Source organism: Labeo rohita, chromosome 19, assembly GCF_022985175.1.
Source record: "Labeo rohita strain BAU-BD-2019 chromosome 19, IGBB_LRoh.1.0, whole genome shotgun sequence".
NCBI classification, from domain to species: Eukaryota; Metazoa; Chordata; class Actinopteri; order Cypriniformes; family Cyprinidae; genus Labeo; species Labeo rohita.
The window spans coordinates 30212548-30236804 of NC_066887.1; the positions used below are offsets into that span (position 1 = coordinate 30212548).

The 24257-nt window shown below is 34.5% G+C and overlaps 1 protein-coding gene across 2 annotated transcripts in view; it reads right to left on the reverse strand.

Moving 5' to 3' along the window:
- Nucleotides 1-24257, reverse strand: part of LOC127182148 (glutamate receptor ionotropic, kainate 5) — a 118810-nt gene that overhangs the window by 23342 nt on the left and 71211 nt on the right. For both annotated transcript variants that reach the window (XM_051137284.1, XM_051137283.1), the window contains exons 7-17: nucleotides 23328-23493; nucleotides 21624-21802; nucleotides 18902-18955; nucleotides 14785-14946; nucleotides 13872-14024; nucleotides 12296-12400; nucleotides 11817-11924; nucleotides 9176-9379; nucleotides 3990-4103; nucleotides 1540-1649; nucleotides 1250-1423 (exon numbers count right to left, since the gene is read on the reverse strand). In XM_051137284.1, the coding sequence (XP_050993241.1) occupies nucleotides 1250-1423; nucleotides 1540-1649; nucleotides 3990-4103; nucleotides 9176-9379; nucleotides 11817-11924; nucleotides 12296-12400; nucleotides 13872-14024; nucleotides 14785-14946; nucleotides 18902-18955; nucleotides 21624-21802; nucleotides 23328-23493 (1529 nt within the window). The remainder of the gene's footprint in view (nucleotides 1-1249; nucleotides 1424-1539; nucleotides 1650-3989; nucleotides 4104-9175; nucleotides 9380-11816; nucleotides 11925-12295; nucleotides 12401-13871; nucleotides 14025-14784; nucleotides 14947-18901; nucleotides 18956-21623; nucleotides 21803-23327; nucleotides 23494-24257) is intronic.

The window sequence follows — 24257 nt, forward strand, 5'->3', positions numbered from 1 at the left end:
ATGTTTAAACATGTCCTGAAATAAAGAGCTGATCTTGGTGTTAATCAACCTTTAAGTAGATTTTGATAATATGTATGTGTTGATTTTTAACACCAGAAAGCGGTCAATTAAATATATAAATATTCATACAAATTAAATTTGCATTTAAATATGAAAATAAAAAATATTTTTTATTTCTTAATTACAAAAATTAATACTTAAAATTAATACTCTCCATTGTCATGTCTCATTTTCCTCATGAGAAAGTATAGACTTTTTTGGAAAATTAATAAAATGTAATAAATGTAAATGTAATAATAAAAACATTAAAAAAATTTTTTGTAATGTATAATATATATGGTGATTCTTTGTTATTAAAAAACACAAATTTATATATATATATATATATATATATATAAATTAAAAATATGTTTCTGGTCAACTGGTAAAAGTACAGTATAATTAAGTATGATTTAATCTAATAAACATGTTTTATGCATTTATTATAAAAGAGGAGTTAAAAAGACATTTTAAAATCATATTCTAACACTAAAACAATTAAAGAGTAACCACACAAAATATAAAGCTATTATAATGTATCCTTTAAAACAAGGACCATCTGATACCTAATATCTAATATCTAATAAAAACACATAACACCTTTTTAATTGAAAATAATTATTGGGCACAGACAGGTTTTACAAACTCAAAAATCATCCTCAGTGTTATTTTAATATTATCTGTAATACTACAATAATATTTTGAATTAGCATTTATTTTATTTTATAAATCAATTTAATTTGTAATATTTAATTTATTCAGTTTTAGGTTTTACTATTTTATGTGATTTTTATATGTGGTATATACAATAAAACATAGTGCTACTTTTCTTTTTTCTTTTTTAAATATATTTCTAAATAGATTTTTTTTTTATAAACATTTTTATTACAAAAAACAAAACAAAACAATGAAGATAACATAAAAATATCCAGAGAAAATAATTTTTTTAAAATATATTTTAACTCAGACCCCCACCCCCCACAATTTTAACATTTCTAATTTTCTAAATCTAAAACGAAAACAGATACTAATAGGTTTAGTTCTAGTTTAACGCTGTCACCCATGTAAGCTTTTGGATCGTGACTGCAGAAGCAGCTGGTGTCGATACTGATATAGCACTTGTTGTGAAGGAGTGTCTTTCCACATGCTCACACACTTCCTGCATGATCTCTTACGCCTCAAAGGATGTGCGAAACATTGCCACACTCACCAAACACCGCTGACACAGCGTGTGGACAGAGCCCGGGGCATGATCTCTGAGCCCTGCTGCATGAAACCACCCACCGGGAACCACAGGCTGTTCCCCAGCGTGTACTGATTCTCCAGCAGGTCCCTGCGGTCCCGCCAACACGGGAAAGGGTTGTACCACTCATAAGGACTCAGCCTGACAAACAAACAAAGAAGCCAAAGACAGACTACTGATACTTCAGGAAGAACACTGGACTGTGAATATAATGATATTCAAAATAGATCTGTGCGTATTGAGTGACAGTGTGCTACCTGGCAGCCAGGAAGAGCACACAGCTAACGGCCAGATAGGCTAAAAGCATAAACAGCCAGACAGCTGGCGAAAAGGGATCCAAGAAGGAGAAATAACCTGGCTTCCTGCCCTGTAGAAAGCATATAAACAATACAAACAATGCTTTTACCACTCCAACAGGCAGATGCTCTCCAAACAGTTGAAAGCTTTTCCTGATACAATTGCTGTTTGTTGTTGTTCTGTTTAGCGCACGCTTTCATATGAAGATTGGGTAAAAGTTTGTTTTTGATACTGACAAAACATTATGCACAAGTTTTCATTTATGCATTTATGCATTATGCATCAGGCAGGTGCCTTTATCTGAAGCGACTTACTATGCAATGAAGGTGTACATCTGATAAATTCACGTCTTCTCAGGGAACTGATGCTGTTATACTTGCACTTCGTTTTAGTTTTTGAGCTAAGGTTTTAATGCAAGAAATGGTGAATCATAATTCAAACAAATCTTATGAAAATTCTTCACTAAGCACCATCCCCATACTTACTGTTACAAATTCAGACAAGCAGTTCGGCACGTCCTATAGGAATGAACTGGAAATTTCCACAAATGTTATCTTCAGTATATTTTAGAACTTTCCCGATTTCATTATGATCAAAAGTGTTTTTTTTTTTTTTTTAAAACAGTTTTATTTACCTTTCTTCTTTAAAGAAATTGTCAAATTATGCAGTAATGATTAAAAAAGACACTGTAAATAATAACTGAGGATAAAAAAAAAAATTCATAATAATGATAATACTAATAATTATAAAATAAGTAAACATTAATATTAGTAACAACAACAAATAAAATGTAGGCATTTTTCTTGTTATCATTATTAGAAATGAGTATTATTATTATTATTATTATTATTATTATTATTATTATTATTATCATCAATTTTCTTGATAGGTTTTGTGAGAAAATAAGTAAACACTAATAATAATAATAATAATAATAATAATAAAATAAATTTTGCAATAATATTAAACTAAAAATAATAATAATTAATAATAGTAATAATAATTATTATTATTATTATTATTTACTTGTTTTATTATTATAAATTAATAGTATTATTAGAAATGTTCTTGGCAGGTTTTAAGAGAGAGAAACTAAGTAAACAACAACAATAAATATTGAAGATTGTTATTGTTGTTATCATTATTATACATAAGAATTATTACTATTACATATATTGATAGGTTTTGTGAGAAAATAAGTAAACTCTAATCAAAACAACAACGATTCTTATTATTTTTAATAATAATAATAATAATAATAATAATAATAATAATAATAATAAACTAATACTAACCATACTAATAATAATAATTAATATTTATGTTTACTTGTTTTATTATTATAAATTAATATTGTTTTAGAAATGTTCTTAGTTGGTTTTAAGAGAGAGAAAGTAAATGACAACACTAATAATAATAATAATAATAATAATAATAATAATAATAGTTATTATTATTATTATTATAAATATCTGCAATAATATTAAACTAATAAAATTTTTTACTACTACTACTATTACTACTACTACTACTAAAAATAATAATAATTATGGCTGGTTTTAACAGAGAGAAACTAACAAAAACAATAAATATTGAAGATTGTTATTGTTGTTATTATTATTATACCTGAGGATTATTACTATTATACATTTCTTGATAGGTTTTGTGAGAAAATAAGTAAACACTAATCAAAACAAATTATTATTATTATTGCTATTACTACTATTACTATTACTAGTATTATTATTATTAATTATTAATGTTCTTGACATGGGTTTTGTGATACTAACTCAAGAACACTATACATGCATGATATATTCCAGGCGGAAAAAGTGCACTTCCATAATGTAATTAAAATATACTAAAAAATATTCTTTAGTACTTCTTTTTGTACTCAAGTGTGCTATTTTGGGACACCATGAATATGAACTAAAATGTGCTTTTAAAGTACTATCTCTGTATTAAAAAATGTATTTAGTTACCACTTGTAGTACACTTGAGTCCACTAGTGTGTGAAAGATGGGCTTAAGTGTACTACAAGTGGCAACTAAATACATTTTTTAAATACAGTGATAGCATGACTAAAATAAGCACATTTTAGTTCAAATTCATTGTGTCCCAAAATGTGTACATTTGAATACACTTAGATGTTCTTACGATTATCTTAATAAGTACTAAAAAATAATTTTAATATATTAAGTACAAAATTAGTGCATGAAAACAGAGCACTCTAAGAACATTAAAAAAAAAAAAAAAAAGTGCACTTGTTTTTCACCTGGGATTGAGTGTTTAAACATTTCATTTACTTATATTAAATGGAACTGTGCTCTTTGAGCTATTAGCTGCATATAAAATCATTTCCAGTATATAAAATCAAGTCACAATTCAGTATAGTACAAATGTGCCTTACTATGTGGACGCGGTACAGGATACTAATGCCAAGGTTCATAAAAGGTTTGGAGAAATCGATGACCTTCTCCCTCTCTGACGTGATGGTAAACCCAGCCACCGCCAGATCTGCTTTCTGCAACAAACAAAGAAACAGAGACAATTAGCAATGCTAGTTTGATATAGTGCACTCAGTCACTTTGCTCTCTGATATAACAGCAGTTTCTGCTAATACTGACACAGCATCATGCAAAAGCATTTTTGCTAACCAATACTATTGCAGAAAGGTATTTGTCACCCATGATGTCTAATAACAGAGTTAACTGGGACAAAGTAGCACATAAATGACCTCAAACGGACATTAACTACATCAAAAGACACAAAAACCTATTCTGATTTTGGTTTCTTTAACACAGAAATAAGTGCTCTATTCATAGATTAGCTTTTACAAAAACCTTTATAGAAATGGCTGACTCATACTGAGTAAAATCAGGCATACAAGAACTTCCTCTATAATTTGAAAGCAGTTAAATCGAGCGACTTTCAGTCACTGAGACATTTGAAAGACTAAATGCACAAGAGAAAGTATTTTAAAAATGATCTACAATAAACCTGGTGGACTTCTGGTATACCTACAGTATGCTTCAAGGCTTTTATACCATAACTTTTACTGAATACCAATAACTACGAACCCTCTCTGTTGTGATGATAATTTAGCGTTTAGCGATGTTGATAAGAGCTCATTAGCATACCGCTGTCAGTTGTAAAATGCTTGACTGGAAGCAGGCCTGTGATTTGGTTTCGTGTTGTTTGCGCTCCACATATGTTCTCACGCTAAACACTGACCTTGGTTTCAAGAACCACTCGGGAAGAAAAGCGTTTGACATTATCTGAGCCTCATTGATGAAGACAAGGAGTGGCAGAGAAAAGAAAAAGGATATTTAACACAAGGAGAAGGAGCACAGAGATGGGCGAAGAATTGAAAAGGGGAAAGTCAAGGCTGGACAGCTGGATGGATGAATGGACAGATAATAAAGGGATGTAAGTGCACTGGAAGAAGCCTGGGTTGATGGAAGAATTTGATATGAGAGTCCTTGGGTAAAAGGAAAGAGATTTATTTATTACGGGGAAGGAGAGATATAGAAAAACAGGGCTAAAGAGTGCAATACTGCCCTACGAAAACGAAAAGAGCGAGGGGGAGAAATAAAGCGGCGGTCCTTGAGAGAAGAAACAGATACAGAAAGGGGCGATGAGGAATGGTTAAGAACACAGATACGGTAAAGACAGGCTTCCAGCGAGGATACAGGGAATATTGTGCCCTTGAGAGATGAAGGGAACTTGGGATACGCATGAAAAATGAACGGGGAGAGAATAAAAAAAAAAAAAAGCACAAGAGTGAAAGTTCCTGAGGAAGGAAACGAACAATAATGAATAAAAAAAAACCCACTGTGGCATTATTTTGCCCTTTTTCTTTCCTTCCTCCAGGAAGAGTGGGTGACAGCAGCTAACTGAAAGCAGGGAGGCCACTAAATTAGGCTACGTTTACACAACAACGATGTAGTCAAAAACGGAAAGGTTTTTTCCTTGCGTTTTTAAAAAGTTTCACATATACACGACAACGTTTTCAAATTGATTCACATTCACACATATCCGCGAACAGTGTATTACGTATGCCAGGCCAGTAGTTGGCGTGCTGTTTATTCCCGCTTACCTATAAAACCGTCACATACTGCGCATGTCTACATATATAACTTGTACTATGCACGCACATGACGATTTTCTTATTGGGTGTTTACACGGAAACGATAACAGTGTTTTTTTCAAAAACTTGCACTTTGAAACCCATTTTCCAAGTTATGCATTTTCAGTCCCCAAAATGTTGTTGTTGTGTAAACTAACAGGCAAAACGCATAAAAAATTCCTAATTTTTGGCTGAAAATGTTGCCCTTAACCACATTTTTCAGTACTGTGAGAGTAACTCCCAAACAAACTTTTAAATCAAATGTAAATTCATGTGCCAGTCACGCTTTCTCAGTTAAATAAACACTACTTCCAAACTAAACTATTTTATAGTTTTACATTAACAATATAATCAATCTTCTGTTTATTAAAGCCAACTATGAATCTCATCAAGTTAGTGCTTTTAAGCATTTTACATTTATTCCAAAATAATAATTCAAGACAGTAAGAATTTAAACAATATACTTCATTTGTGAACTGATGTTCAGCTATTCTTTTTAATAATTAACTTAACTATTTTTTAATTTTTCGGATCATCAGTCATCAAAACTCGGTAAATACTGGTCACAGACAGAGAGATTTACTTTAAATTTCACCAAGCTGATTACTCGGCTTATGAGCGGTTAACTTACTTACTTGAGTGAGTTGTTTACTTACTTTTCTAAATTAGTTATCCCATTAACAGCATTATATTGTTAATTCAGGCTGATTTGTGAACGCACACAAAGACAAGAGGTAATATTTAATACATGAACCAATCACAACCGAACATAACCAGTCATCATATCCAATCATATTACAATGGAAGAATTGCCTCTAAAAAAAGGCCCTGATACATATATATATATATATATATATATATATATATATATAGTTGAAGTCAAAAGTTTACATACACCTTGCAGAATCTGCAAAATGTTCATTATTTTACCAAAATAAGAGGGATCATACAAAATGCATGTTATTTTTTATTTAGTACTGACCTGAATATGATATTTCACATAAAAGACATTTACATATAGTCCACAGAAGAAAATAATAGTTGAATTTATAAAAATACTTGATTTTTATACCGTGTTGTTACCTAAATGATCCACAGCTGCGTTTTTTTGTTTAGTGATAGTTGTTCATGAGTCCCTTGTTTGTCCTGAACAGTTAAACTACGCCCTGTTCTTCAGAAAAATCCTTCCAGTCACACAAATTCTGTTTTTTCAGCATTTATGTGCATTTAAACCCTTGACTGATTTAAACAACAATGACTGTATGATTTTGACATCCATCCTTTCACACTGAGGACAACTGAGAGACTATTACAGAAGGTTTAAACACTCACTGATGCTTCAGAAGGAAAAACCATGCATTAAGAGCTGGGGATGAAAACTTTTTGAATTTGAAGACTTATTTTGTCTTCTGGGAAACATGTATCTTCTATAGCTTCTGAAGGGCAGTACAAAATGAAAACGATATGATATTTTGGCAAAATAAGAAAAACGTAAACATCTTCATTCCGTTCAAAAGTTTACACCCCCGGCTCTCAGTGCATATTTTTTTATCCTGGAGCATCAGTGAGTGTTTGAACCTTCTGCAATACACAGAATATACAACAGAATCAAGCATATGTAAACTTTTGAACAGGGTCATTTTTATTATTTCAACTATTATTTTCTCTTGTGGACTATATGTAAACATCTTTTATGTGAAATATCTTATTCGGGTCAGTACTAAATAATAAATAACCTTCATTTTGTATGATCCCTCTTATTTAGGTAAAAGAATTTTAGAACTGTTTTTGTTTGTAATCGGTGCATATTTCTCTCCTGATTCAGACTTGGCGACATTTTCCACTGGAAAACGCAATATTATGGATTGTGGACTCGTATTTTAGCTGGAAGCAATGGTTTGACGTTAAAAACATCTTGATGGATTTGTTTATTTACATCATGTTAACTGATAGACTGAAGTGGTGTAGATTACTTGTGGATTATTGCAACATTTTTATCAGCAGTCCAGACTCTCATTCTGACGGCACCCATTTACTGCACAGGATCCATTGGTGAGCAAGTAATGCAATGCTACATTTCTCCAAATCTGTTCTGATGAACAAACAAAATCTACATCCAGGATGGCCTGAGGATGAGCAAATGATCAGCCAATTTCCATGTTTGCCTTAACTATTCCTTTAAACAGCTTTGATATTCCCTCCGAATAGCTTTAATGTAATTAGCTGGTTTTATCAGAAGCTAGTAGTTTACCCTTGTCAACCTGAACTATTTTAAATCATGAGTAGCTTGTAGTCTGTCAAGCAAAGTAGTTTCCCCAACAGTAGAGGTGATCAATAGCAGTTTATTCTGCTCAAAAAACCCAAGTGTCCCCTAGATATCTCTCAATCTGCTTAATTACTGCCTAATTGATTGCTGAGAGATAGCTTTGTAAACCATCAAACGCTGGTGTCAGGGAAGAGCTGAAGTGTAAGTCCATGGAGAAAGATGGGCGGTATGTGTGCGCAAATGGTTTACACACACATCAACGTGCCAACTGTACACTGGTGTTAGCAGCTGTAATGGTATAGTGCCACGGAATAATTAGACAGAGAAGGAAATGATTAGTATGTGTGTGTTGGCGTATTTCAAAGGGCTTTGCCGAGACCTGCCCACACTGGGGTTAATAGAATGACATTACAGTTCTTATTTCCGCCGCCATTATTTTTAGCATTAGTGCGAATAGTGCTAATATCAGTAATCGTTGCTCTAATGGAAACATCAGCTGGCAGGGGTCTAGTGTGGAAATCCTGCTAGTTGCATTCAAGCATGCAAACATAAAAAAAGAATTTTAATAAAAATAAATTTGTGTTTTAGTTTCGTTTTATGATTTTAAAATAAGGTATATGACATTATTAAACATTTATATATAATATGTAATATACATAGTAACTGTAAATTCAGACTGTATTTAAAGTAACAATGAATAATTGTTTATTCAGATTATTAATATTAATACATTTAACTTTAGCTTTGGAATAAAAAAAATAGATTCTTAGGTGTATATATTATATATTATATTTAACATTACATTTAATACCGTCTAATGCATTTAATATATGATATTAAATATAAATGATTGGAGGTTATTCATGATTGTTAGGACATTTTTAATGAATAAACATACATTTACAATAGATTTTTAAACTCTAAATTGGCAACTATAAATACTTGTTTATTCATATTATTAATAATAATAAATGTAATAACTTATTAAACATTGTGCATTTTGTCATATTCCTGTTGCTGCAGCTTTATTAAAGCAATAAGCCACAAGGCATGTGCATTTTTAATGCATATAAAACAAATAAATTCCATAATCTAAAAGCCCAAGAGTTTCATTCAGGGTCAGGCTGACTGGAAAGTGTCTCTACTTTCACATAATGTGTCCACAGAGTTTAATTATGGACGTGCGCCCAGACATGCATACCCTGTTGATGAGTTCCCCCACCATGCCAGTCCATGACCCATTAGGCTCTGGAGCTCCATACAGCCCATCATCCACCAGCTTGATCCGGAAGGAAAATTTCAGTATGTCTGCCAGCTCCCGAAGCATATCCACACAGAATCCCTCGTACTGATCGTTACCCTGAAAGTCCTGGTAGTTTGCCTTGCGCATCACGTATGGATCTTCCTATAAAACAGGACGATGGCAACATTTAACGCTCTAATATTCCACTCTCAATTTCTATACAGTGAAGCGCCATAAACTCAATGAAAGTCAATAGCCATACAGTGGAAGTGGCATTTTGATTGGTGTTAAGCCATGAAATGGCAGTAAAATTCAGTAAAACGGTGCTTCCTTGGCCTTGACATGTGAAGGTTCCTTTTTGGCTGCAGCTTCCTGCTTTGAATGTATTATATCTTCTACAGTATGATGTCGCATATGGATGGCAAACCTATTTTCTTGATTTTGCAAGCACATGATGCAAATAATGTAATTAATAATAAAGGGATGATTTGGTATGCCATGAGATTGTTTTTCAAAAAAACAGAACAAATAAAGAGTAAAACATTTTAAAACAATTAGAGTCAGATACATTATGTTATTAGGAATTGTATAAATCTGTTTGTTTCCTGGAAGCAACATTGTATGATAGTGAAATGAATAATGATGCAGTGAATATGGATGCAATCAATGAAGGTACTATAGAAACTATTGCAACTATCATATGCTGTTTTTAATTTATATTTTTATTTTTTTGTGTTATTATCCACTCTACTTTCATAACGGGGCATATTGCAGAATGAAACATGACATTAAATGAGAAAAAATGCAATGTATCCATCTGGAACTGATTAGAAACTTGGACATGAGTGTTATATACTAGAAAGGAATGAGACCGAAAGCTGGTATATCAAGTGACGCTTAAAAACAATGTTTTTTAAAGGATTAGTTTATTTTCAGAATAAAAAAATTCCTGATAATTTACTCACCCCCATGTCCTCCAAGATGTTCATGTACAGTTTTTGAGGAAAACATTCCAGGATTTTTCTCCATATAGTGGACTTCAGTGGGGATCATTGGGTTGAAGGTATAAATCGCAGTTTCAATGCAGCTTCAAAGAGCTCTACATGATTCTAGCCGAGGAATAAAGGTCTTATCTAGCAAAATGACTGGTCATTTTCTAGAAATCTGCTATGTGTGTCTACAACTTCACAAATTATGTAATCACGCGTGGTTAGTTTTTGTACTTCAGTTCAAAAAGGTCGGGTAGGGCAAAAAACTCAATGTCACTTTCTCCTCCAACTTCAAGTGTGTCTGACATCTTTTTTTTAACCTTTTTGTAAAGACTTTTTTTTGCTTGTTTGCTTTGTAAACACTATGTCAGTACTTCTGTCATGCATGACCGTTCCAACATGATTACGTAATGCATGAGGTTGAGCTAATGCAAGATGAACATTTGTGTTTAAAAAAGTATATAAATGTATATATTTTTTTTAGAAAATCGACGATCGTTTCGCTAGATAAGACACATTTTCCTCGGCTGGGATCGTGTAGAGCCCTTTGAAGCTGCATTGAAACTGCAATTTGGACCATCAACCTGTTGATCCCTGTTGAAGTCCACTATATGGAGAAAAATCCTGGAATGTTTTCCTCAGAAACCTTAGTTTCTTATCACTTAAAGAAAGAAAGAAAGACATGAACATCTTGGCTGATATAGGGGTAAGTAAATTATCTTGACATTTTCATTCTGGAGTGAACTAATCCTTTAAACGTCAACTTGGTTAATATCATCCAACAGCTCGAGTTAGAAAAATGTGCACTAATGAATTTTCCACAATTAGACTGGGAAAGTGCATTAAGAAGGTAAATAAGATCCATTTTGATTTGATGTTGACTTTAGCATTACTTTCATAATGCATTCGACAGAACAGTGTAGGTTTGCTAAAATTGTAGGTTTGCTTAAACACCTACTTTGTGACTGCATGAATGAATCTAGTCTTAAATGGATATTTCACCCAACATTTAAAATTGTCATCACTTATTCACCCTCCACTTGTTCCAAATCGGAACAAATTTCTTTCTTCCGATGAACACAAAAGAAGATATTCTGAAGAATGTCGGTAACCAAACAGCCATTGACTTTCATAGTACTGTGGAAGTCAGTGGTTACCGTCAACTGTTTGGTTACATTCTTCCAACTTTGATGTAGGTATGATGACAATTTTAATTTTTGGGTGAGCTATCCCTTTAATTTATGTTTTGAGATTTTTAGTTTGGGATCTAGTAAGCTCTTAATACAATCATAAACTCAAGAAACAACATTATCACACTACATAAGCTCTGTGTAAGCAAACATGGCTTCTGAATTCTCTCATATCCTCCCTGCTTTAAATAAATCATTACTTTTACAAACATTTCTAAAGTCCATAATAACATTTAAGACACCTTAATGCAGAATTGGGTTTGGAGAGGTGCTCTAAAAAGATTTTGCCTGTTCATGTGCAAGATTTGAATCTGGAAAGCTTGTAAAAGTAAGTGCCAAGTTTGTAAAACCCCTATAATTCACAATTATCTGCTGCCAAACCAACAAAGCCCACAGAGTCATATCTGGAGAAGTTCTTACCAGTATTGTAGTGACGATGAGCGTCTTGTTGGCTAAGGTCTCAGACGTGTTGATGTCTAACGACGTGGAGTTCATCGCCAATGTGTTATTGGAATACCACACACCGATCTGCACGTGTGAAGTAAAAAATAATAAGAAAGACTAAGCACAGTTAGGTCTACTTTCATGAACAAATCTGCACTGAAAGACCTAAATCATATGAAATCAATTGTGACCCATTTAAAAACATGTTTGATCTCGCAGGGGGGAAACTGGCAGGAATAAACGAGTTGAGCGAATAAGACGAGGGGATGAAGGAGAGATAAAAGAGCATGAAGCGAGGGATCAATACTATGATCAATAAGAGAGGAGTGAAGTGGTGATTACTCCAGCTACCACCCATTCATTAGACCTCACAACCTCTCCTGTGATTCCGGATAAAATCCGGAGTTAGTGTTCATGAGAATGAGTTTGTGTGTGTGTGTGTGTGTGCACATTACCTCTTTGTGACCCCCCTTAAATTTCTCAAGAATACGCAGCGTGTAATTGGTCCTCTGGCCTTTGCTGTTAAACTCCACGCGGCCTGTTAGGCCGTCATACTCTACCTAAAATGAAAAAAGAGAGAGGGGGATTTAAACCAAGGGTAACAAACAAGAATGACGAATAGCATTAATTTTGACCTACAATATTAAGGTAGAAATTATAGCGCAGGCGGAGAAAGAGAGAGCGAGACAGCCAGAGGACAAGTGAGAGGAAAACTTTGAGATGATTAAGAAAGTTAAGGTGAAGTGTCTCTTCTGCTCCACCGGCATCACCAAATGCAATCGCAAAAATAATGACTGTTTTCATTATTATTGGCAAGGGAGGTAAACACTGGGAGTTATGGAGACAAACCGAGAATGGTGGACGAGAGGAGGCGCGGAGATGGTGCCAAATGGAGTGCTGAAATGATGGAGTGATGGACAAACTGCAAAACAGATGGAGGGACACAATGAATGAAAGAGCGCACTTGTGCCTAGACAACACAAACATCGTCTAGAGGATCTTCGCAGTGTGTAATAGCTGCATTAAAATGATCAAACACAAGCAGACCTTCAGACAGGTTGTAATAAACAATGCACATCTGGTGTTAAGGGCACTGTTATAATTGCTGTGAAACTAATGTGAGTTGTAAAATTACTGTGGCTGGGTATAATCATCATAGAGGACATAAAAGTCATACTGCATTGGTCATCATCAGGGCTGTCGATGGACGGGACAACCAAGAACATTGTCCTGGGCTCTGTGACAAGGGCGGCCCATTAAGCAGCTACTTGTGAAATAATGCATTTATTTTAAAATTAACATTAATTTGCTGTATAACAAGATGTTTTGTGGTTGTAGAAGCATAACCTACTGTATGAGGCCTGTGAATTCAATTCAGCAAGTTTCTAATTGAATTTGCATTATTTAAACTATTTATTATTATACTTTTATGAGACTTATGTGTCATCTTTATACATAGATTTTACAGATATTTTATTCATACAGTCATTTACATATAATTTATTTTATATTTAAGTTGGTTCATTTGCTGCTGTTATTGCTGTTTTCTGCGTAGTTTCACAGAGCTGAACTGTGCTAAATGTTTCTGATGATGTTAAATGATGCTCAGCGACACTCTATGCACAATAACGCATTAGCCAAGGTTTAGATTTATTGCAGAGTAAATTGAAAAGCAACCGTCATAAACTCTCTGCATCTTGTTTATCGACGCCAAGGGGCCGCTGCAGAGATTACAAAGAATTTTTTTCATAACATGCACCGATGAGCTGTGCGCGCAACGAGACCGGGAAAGTATGTTGAGCAAGTAAATAAGGTCAATTTCAAATTCATGTTGACTTTAACAGAGCCTATAAAAGCCAATAAGCATAAAAACCAGATTAAAGCAAGGACGCTGATGATTAGGCTTCTACAGCTCATCAGAGACAACACAAGCATCAAAGTGACATACAGCCAGTAAAGACTAAATGCTAAAGTCATTAAAAGCAGCAGTCAGAAAATGGCTGCCAACAAGGTAGCCATGGTGACACGTACCATGCGCAGGTAGTTCATGAGACTGGTGCCGTGCTGCCAGATAAGTGACGACGTGCAACTCAGAGGCTTCACTCCGATCTCCTGACTGCGGTTGAGTTCTCGCACCGCTCCGACCACCACATGCACTGCATCGAACATCAGCGCAGATGACAACTGTAGGTGGAGAGAAAGCATGAAAGCCACGAGACGAGGGATACACCGAGGCGAAGATAGAAAGAAAGAAGAAGAAAAAGAGAATAAAGGAATGTAGAATTGAGAAAGACAGCAAATGAGGTCATTAGGGGGACAAGGAGACTTCACGTCTGTTAGGCCCCTACAGCAACTGTCTTCCTAACAGGGGATCCTAAATTACGTTGCGTTGCATACATCCTATTTGGGCACGCTGGAAACAACCTTCTGGCAGAAATAACGTCTCATTATTCCATAGGTTTAGTAGTCACTATGGTTTACAGTTCGCAGTTTTCCCCGTCTAAGCAAATCTCAGCGAAATCTGGTTTAAATAATGCAATGGAATGTCAGTCATATTACTGAAATTATGGAGTCTCTTGGAATATAAAAAGCATTTTAGACGCAAATGCAATCAAATACATCACTGTCACTCATATTCTGACAGATTAAGTTTTAATTGCTTGATTTAAAAATGTTAACCAACTCTCACACTTAGTGAGAAACAACAGCTCATATACACCTAAAGAGCCTGAGTTGTATCTCTGCCAACCATTGTCCTATTCTAACAAACACATACATCAGTGGAAAGCTTATTTATTCAGATTTCACTTGATGTATAAATCTCAATTTTAAAAAATTTACCGTTATGAGTGGTTTTGTGGTCCAGGGTCAGATATGAGTTTCTCATTTACTATATGTATCTTATTATATATATATATATATATATATATATATGCAAGCTTACCGCTGGACCAGGGTAGGGGCTGAGGTCACAACCTTCCCTCCATGAAAGGTTTAGACTCCTGATGAACTCTAGGTAGAAAGGATGACTGTTGTTCAGCATGGAGAAGCCAACAATATTTGACTGATCATCTACCACATCATCCAACCTCAACAGAGGGAAATCCTGAGAGAGAGAGAAAGAAAGAGAGACAGAGAGAGCTTAAAATACCATTATTTAATACAAAACATCAAATGTAAACAATACCAAATATAAAAATGCCTCCATTACACATACCCCATTAACCTCGCATCACTTACTTAAATTCTTCAACAAAAAGCATCGTTTTCAGCCCAGCACAACATATTTTCTACATCCCAAACCTCTTCACATTTTTAAAGTTTTTCTATATGTCAATAAAAATGAATTTGCGTTTTATTCTTGCATTTATAACCCCCCTAAACAACAATTTAACATTTTGATGCCATAAACAATGCTGTATTTCTTACTAATGTAGACTGCCATTTTGGCTTGATTTAAAATAAAGTTTAACAACCAACCTTTCTTCCTTTTTTCTTTGCAATATTTAAAACCAAAAATAAAAACACAGGAAATTCTTGTGTGTGTGTGTGTGTACTTGTTTTTGCTACATAGTGGGGACCAAATGTCCCCACAAGGATAGTAAAACCTGAAATTTCTGACATTGTGCCTGCGGTCCCCACAATGTTAAAAAATTATTCAAAATAGTAAATGATGTTTATCCGAAAGTGTAACGATGCAAACATGTTTTCTGTGAGGGCTAGGTTTAGGGTTAGGGTTGGGTTAGGGGATAGACAATATCGTTTGGTCAGTATAAAATCTATAGAAGTCTATGGAAATCCCCACAATTCACAAAAACAAACCAGTGTGTTTGTGTGTGTGTATGTGTGTGTGGGTGTGAGTGAGAGAGAGAGAGAGAGTTGTATACATATATACATGATGCTGTGGTTTTGACGTTAAGTAGTACTTTCATTAACGCTTTAATTAACATTTACAAAAGAGTAAATTCTTGGTATTGTGTTAAATTAACACTGTAGGTCGCTTTCAGCTGCGCTGCCACTAAACATTAGCGTTAGTGCGCATGCGCAGAGTCCTTTCCTCATTACAGTCAACAGGCGCGAAATTCATATACTTACAGCGGTGCCGCGATACAGGTGAGTGTTTAACAGTTAAAATATAAAATACTCATGGTTTTCTCACAGTATTTAGTATAAACTGTCATTTTGTCAAACAGTTAACAAGTGTTGCGAGGCAGCCTAGTTTGTCCGCTGTTTTATCATCCCCTTAGCGTGAGCTGAGGTGAGTTTACTAGAATATTCTCTAACACCTTGTCAAAGCTACTTTAACACTAAAAATATTTAAATGTGACCGTTTTACGGATAAAAACTCGGTGTGTATATTATTTAAAAGTATTATTAATATAGTAAAAGTGCTGTAATACCTGCTTGTTGCAGAGAATAGGCTAGTTTATATTTTATTTGTAGAGGGTTTGCACTTACGTCACAATTTGGATAGTTACCCGGATGCGCAGGCGATGTTCGGAAGTAAACAACAGCATGGATTACACGGTTAATGTACTACCAAAGTCCCTTCAAGTATTTGGTACTACTGAATACTTTGTTTCGCTAATTTATGCTGTCTAAACCACAGAAAACCATGTGGCAGCTGCTAACTCATATATAGAAGGGCTTAGTAAGCTAGAAGGCTAGAATATTTTGACAAGCTAAAGTTAACAGGTGGTAAAGATACATATGAGCAGTATTAATTAAGATATTAGCCTAATATTTCACCTACCTGATCGGAAACAAACAGGAATGTTCTTGCCCTGGAAATCCTGGGTCAGTTTGGCCAACCACAAACACCCTTTGTTCCCCATACTCTTTTGCACTCTTTTCCTTGATTTGTTATAACCTTTGGCAGTCTATAGTACTCCAAATGTTTATCCTGGTCCGACAGATTAGTACAGCCCAAAACATGACAATAATTGACAATTTTCAGCAGCAATAATCAGCAAAATATGCAAGTTATTGCTGATTAAAGATGCGTCCTGAAAACACTCTATTGGCTAGTGGTGAAAATATGAGAACAGAATTATTGAATATTAACAACTTGTGCTTTTTGACTACACTACCACACAATAAAGTCACAAAAGCTCTTAAAAGTAAAATGGAAATATATTTTACTTAATTGTGAGGCCATCACTGCATATTTCCAGAGACGATGTAACGTTAGTGTGACTTCAGCCATGTGAGAATGCAAACTTCAGCATTTAAGTGAAATTCTACAAATTTTTCAACCAATTTAATTACTAATAAACTGATTTCAAAACTTCAGTTTTTTTTTTTTTTTACAATGCATACTACAGTATAAAACAATGTTACACATTTGTTGTGATTTCATAAATGTGTGCTTAACACAAAAGCAATATTTACATATCATTCAGAAAAGGTCTACTTAAAAAAAAAAAAAAAAAAAGCTACATTTTTTCAAGTACCGCTGCTCCCTACGGGATTAGGAAAACCCTCATCCATAAATAAACAGTAATTTACTGAAGGCAATATTCAACCCAGCTAGAATTCCACTCAGCGTAAGTGGTGCCTACTGGGAGCGTTCAAGGAAAACATTAAAAATTGGCTCGAATTATTTTAGAAAAGGCATTATTTTAGCTGTCCTTGAGTATCATGCCTTTCACCTTGTCTGCCAAATCAATCAGCTCTTGTGCTTTGTCACTGGCAAGTGGGTAATCCCAAGAGGTACAGTAGGTAGTGAGCTTGTCAATGGTAAAGTCAACAAAGACTTTTTCTATAGCCGTGTAGCCGGAGTAGGAAAGCTATTGGTAAATCCATCAGTCGGTGCCCGAGCAAAGCAGCTTTTAGATTATTTATCACAAACCGTTGCCATCTATATGGCAGCTGAAGGAGGCTCCAACTCCACCTACTGTATAAAGACACCCATTCAGTCTTTAATAAAGAGCTTCCCAATATGCCTCCACATATTGATCCCCAAGATGATTTCCAACACTTTAAGACCTTCTAGAGTTCAGGTGCATTTCAAGCAATGTCCTTGTTCTGTCATTGACCCCTTCAACAGCTTTAAGCTTTTTGATTCCTCCTGAGGATGCTTGTCGTACAGTTTATGAATGGAGGTATGACAGATAACGTTACTGCCTTTGAAGGGCTTGATAATGGCAAGTGTCTTTCATCTTCCGTCTGCTCTGAATTAGATTGCTGACAATGTGAAACTGACAAGAAGATGACCTTATTCAAGGCGCAGACTTAATTTTAGAGACTGCTATTGAAAGCTATCACTCAACAGCCACCAAAGAATCGAGTATACATTTGCAGTATTGCCTGGAGGTTGTCTGCATTGGAAAAAGGTTGCCAAAGTCAGATTAATATATTGCTAAGCTTGAATTTGAAAGTTCAAATGAGCGGTTTTAAGATAAGAAATAGACTGAATTTCATTTTATTATACTTTATAAAAAATGTGCATAGAAAAGCCTTTATGATACCATGATGGTACTTTAAAATGGTGCATTACTAAATTGAAACATTCACAATAAAATGTAATTCAGCTCATCTTCTTTCATACTTCTATTCATGTCATCTTTAGACTTTTTTTTGCTGGCAGACTCTCAGTTAAATTGCTGCCTTGCCGCAGAGTAAGCTCTGGCTTCCTCCCAAATCCAAAAGGAAAAATAAATAAAACTTGCAAGTTAAACATATGTAATCTCTAAATGTTTTTAAATATGAAATATTTTGCCATTTACTGAGGCCATAAAAAGCAATATGTTTGGACAGACTCAAATCTTATCTCCCACGATTTAGTTTGCCTCTCAAGGTCAAATGCTTTAGCCTGCTTCACTTTAACGTGTAACAGTCGTATTAAAATCCTAAGCTCACAACAGATGCATATGCGACCTCAAAACAAGGACATAATCCACCTCATCCACGGTGATGATGATAAACGGCATGCATGCGCTGTGCATCTGTGATGAGCTGGTCAATGGCCAGGCCTGCCGTCACTGTTACCGGATGAAAGTGGGTTAAGGGGAGAAAGGGTAGTGTGTCATTGGTCAAAGTGAAAAAAGGGGTTTGTTTACCATTGTGGTGAGGATGTACTTGTAGAAGGCTGACGTCATGCCTAATTCTGAGGCCTAGAGAGGAGGAGAAACAGTAAGAGATAAGTTGTATTTCAGAAATCTAATAAGTCATAGTATAGTACTGAGTCATGTCAGATCTGCTTTTCAGTTGTGCTGAATATAAAAGTCTGAAACAACAAATCAGTAATGTAAAATCCCATTTAAATGGATAGTTCATTCAAAAATTAAAATTCTGTCATTAATTGCTCACCTAGTGTGCTATGATTTCTGCGATGCGGAAAACACGGAATCCAGTCATAAAAATGGATATTACAGTTTAGCGTGGAATGTCATGGAATTTGGCAGCGTTTGGATAAATTAATTAAAATGTCATTACACTTCAATGAAATCGTGATATGGACTAATATTTCTAAATATTAAGCCGCAACGACTATTTAAATATGAAATTTAATGTATTCACGGCAACCCTTCAAAATAAAAATTCAGTTTAATGTGAAGACATTGCGGCAGAAAAACATTAGTATTACTTAACACTTTAGTATAGGGATTTAGTATAGGGAGTTCTCACTATTAACTAGTTGCTTATTAGCATGCCTATTATTAACATATTTGCTGTTTATAAGTACTTATAAAGCACATATTCTGCATGGCCATATTCTACATCCCTAATCCTACCTAATACCGAAACAACTACCTTATAAATTAGGAGTTTATTAAAGCAAAAGTTGCAGTTAATGGTTTGTTAATAGCAAGAATTGGAAAAATAAAGTGTGACCACTACTTCTAAAATTATTAAAACATATTTATAAGGAATAATCCTATATTTCTTCAGTGTTTTAATTGTAACAGTAAATCCTCCTCATTTGTCAAAAAAATAAAATGTAATTTTTATTAATTAAAAGATAAATGAAATGAATGCTTAGACCTTATTTGATAACCATAAAAATGCAAATACACAAACATAATTTATGAGAAAAATAAACATTTCACAAGGCTATTGTAAGAATAAATGAAACTTGTTTTTAAGCATTCAAATAATTAGACATGCTAAAACACAGAATCTGGTAACAATAAAACAAAGTGGGCAAAAATAAAATATTTCATAGGGCCCTAAACATATAATTTTTGTTAAACTTTTAATAAACTGATGTTACATTGTTTAAGTTTCATGAATTTAATTAATTAGACATGCATTTTGATTAATAAAATGTATTTTAACCATTAAAAATACTGAATTTGGCAAAAAATAAAAACGAATTTCTTAGGGCCCTACTCACTCTACTCAAACTAAAATAATGAATTTATTTAACAATTTCTTCTCTTCCCTGTCAGTCTTTGATGCACATTCACAAGAGCACAATGCATCAAGATGAAATTGTTGAATAAAGTCATTATTTTTTTCTTTGTGCACAAAATGTCTTCATAACATTAAGGTTGAAGCACTGATGTCACATGGACTATTTTAATGATGTCCTTAGTACATTTCTGACCCTTGAACATGGTAGTTGGACTGCTGTCTATTCAGAGTCAGAAAACTCTCGGATTTCATTAAAAATATTTTAATTTGTGTTCTGAAGATAAACGTTGGTCTTATGCTGACGTGCAAAGGCAAAAGACTGTAACTTCGATCTTGGTCAAAAATGAGTTATTGATATTTTTGGGACATTCAAGACATCCTTTATCTTGTGTGTAAGTATCTTGAGTCAATTTAGTTGTTTTTCCGAAGAAAATAGTGGATTATCTTAACCTCAACTTCAAAATCCACTGGAGAAACCAAGGCAGAACACCATATAACACCAGTTACCGCTCTTTCACTTTGTTTGGAACATTCAAATTGAGTTACAGCGTTCTGCCTTTGATTAGCCGTGCCTCAATATGAAGTTATGGTGCCAGCTTGGAGTTATACGGCGTTCTGCCTTTGTTTTACTGTCCGTTGCATTACACAAACTAGATAGATAGCGATAGCTATCTAGCTGTCACTTCTAGTTGGACACGTGTGGAATCGAATGCCATAGCATGTAGCATGATCAATTACAGAATAGGCTACTAACAGTTTGCAATTAAATCCATATCCTACCTTTTCTTGTAACCCAATAAAATCAATCCAAAAGCATTCTGACCATTCCTGCTTGCTGGCATTCACATCAATCCACAAGTCATTCTTTTAGATTAGGCTATTTCATTCAAGTCAATATAAAAGCAATTATGCTATGTCTAGCATTCTCTTACATTACTGAGCATAGCAAAGTGTGGTACTCAGAGGAAGTTACTGCCTTTTGCCTTGGTGTGACTTCTCACTTTTTGCAGACACTGCAAAGGCAGAGTACAGTGACTTCAAAATAGGGGTAAAAATCAAGTTTGAGCTCACAATTTTTGAATGTAGATAATTTTCATTACTAAAACATCTAATTCCCAAATTTCCAAAAAACTTCATTTTTGACCAAAAAGTCTTTTTTTTTTGTTTCACACTCTAGCGAATTAAGGTCTTTTGCCTTTGTGGGGCAGTATGGGTTTGGAACGGCATGAATTAATGAAGTAATTAATGACAGGATTTTCATTTTTGGTTGAACTATTAATTTAAACTAAATTAAGGTATTTTGAAAATGATAAAAGTTCTGACATCAAATAATTATTACATAGTACAGAAAAAATCTGAATACAATCTTTTTTGTTAGTGCCCTCTGAATATTGGACTGAATAGTGGCTATATATGCACACATACCTTCTTTAGTATTAGTATTGACACTGATGCATTGGCATCAATGATGATAGTCGCAACTTTGTCGTCACGGATTTCCTTCAGCAGTGGGGTGGGGTCCAAATTTTCATCAAGCATTCTGACTGAGAGCGTTTCCCGGGATATGAGGAAGTGACGCACAAGCTCCTCCAATCGCAGCAGGCCTAAGATGTAGCATAAAACCCCATTATAGCATCATACAACTCTTTTTGTGCAAGCACTTTAGAAGCATTGCCAACATGATCCTGGGCATTTGTGAAAAATTAATACAACTCTCATAAATATTATTAGAATTCTTTCACAATGACTGGATATCAGCTTGAATATGTCAATGCAATGAAAATTAATGCCATGTATCTATCTAAAACCTTTTAACATCTTTCATAAACTGTCAGTTGCAGTAAACCTTACCTTTCTTTCCACGCTGCTCCTCCGTATTAAAGTCAGTGACTATCGAATTAAGTGACTTTGAGAGCCAATAAAGTTAATTCCATATGTACATAAATTTGTGCTCTAAGCCACCGCAAAATCCATATGGTGACTCCATTGATTTTGGACTGCAGTCAACAAGATGCACGGCTAAAGATAACAGCAGGGTGAAGTGATGAAAGAGTGCTTTCTCAGAAAAAACCCCCCCAAACAAACACCGTGTGGTGGTATCCATGCTCTCTCTCACCGGTAAGGAACTAATGTGTAGATGAGCATATCCATGCATGCTAATGCACACAACCGCCTGCATCTTAAACAGACAAACGTTGGCTTACACGTTAACGTGAGCACAAACTGCGATAATTATATGGAAAAGGATGGGATAAGTGCAGATATGCAAACAGCAATAAACAGTGGTGCATAAAACCCGAAGCTCCATTACCCAGACTGTACCAATCAAGCGAGAGCTGCTCGCATCAGCAAGTCAAGAGAGATCAACTTGCAGTCAGCATCGTAACGGCTCGCATACGTTTCACTCCAGTGCGCTAACTACTTCTCATTAAGCTGAGTCAACAAAGTATAACAAATACAATTAATATTTCTTCTTGTTTGTCTGCTTGTTGACACAATCCTCAATCTGATGTCCCTCAGATCAGAGGCAACCTGAATAGCACTACTCATCTGAAAAACATACTGTTGCAGTATTTTCAGCGTATAGTGTAGTCATTCGACGTCACCTAAAAGCCAGATGTTCTTTATAATTAAGAAATAAAGTACTCAGGTGTTTCCAATCCCTTCAACCATGACTATATTAACAGATAAACACAGTTACATATGGTGAAATCCCATACCATTGGCTTTATTTTGACCTTTTTAGATCACAAACTAAATTCGCTTTGCTTCTATAAGCATAATGCATGTGTGCTAACTAACGTGTTTCTTGAATATGATGTCGTTTTTATCATCATCTAGCAGAAAAATGAATCCACACTTATAAAGCTAATAAAAGGTTTAATCTTATTATAAAAATATGTAATTTGCCAAAGCAGTGGCACTGACGTTAATAACATCATATAATAGGCACAGAGCCTAAGGATAATGCACTTATGTTAAAAATAAAATTAATTGCAGCGTGAATCGGCTACTGTGAAATATAAAGGGTGCTACGAACAATGAACGTTTTAGTGTGATCTATAACGGCAGAGTGAAAGAATGGCCAGTTCGTAGTTGACCGTGCCGCTGTTCTCCCTGCAGACTTACACTCTGCTTTGGCACAAATCAAGCTGGCCGTCGGGTAACTGAAAGAGCGCAGGATGGCACCGATGGCCAAGCTTAAGTCCTCGTTGCTAGGATACAGCGTCACTGAGGCAAAGCGCAGATATGGCAAGCGCGGAGTCTCCTCTGGACCAATCTTGATGTGAGGGATCTGGGAGGAACAGACAAGAATAGAAGAATAGATTGTGGGATTGACTAACATGGGGTTTTCAATGGCAGATGCCAATATCTAAAGCAGATGCCAATATCTCAATCTTGGTCCTGGGGGACCAGTAGCGCTGAACATTTTGTACGTCTCTTTTAATTAACACACCTTCAGAACATCAGCTGGTTAAGAAGGAGCTCCATTAACTAACCTGAGCATGTCAGGTAAGAGAGAAATTCAAAATGTGCGGAACTTACAATTCATCAAAGAAACCTGAAAAAATGTATCAGGGTTTACACAAAAAATATGAATCAGTAATAAATAATAATCAAACAACAAATCAGCATATTTCTTGAACAACAAATCAGCATATTAGAATGATTTCTGAAGGATCATGTGAAATTGAAGACTGGAGTAACGATGCTGAAAATTCAGCTTGGCATCCTAGGAATAAATGACATTTTAAAATAAAATAAATAGAAAACAGTTATTTTAAATTCTTGTAAGATTTCATGCTATGTTCTTATCTAGCAAATGCAGCTGTGATAAGCATAAGTCTTCTTTCAAAAAAATAAAAACAAACAAATAAAAAATTAATGAATCATTATGAAATATCAATCTATGATTTTTTTGGTAATCAATACTTTTATATACCAATGATCCGTTATATGTACTAAAATTAAATAAATATAAATTAAATTAAATAAAAATAAATAGATAAAATTTGTAAATAATTATTATTTGTAAATAAATAAAAAATGTAAAAAAAA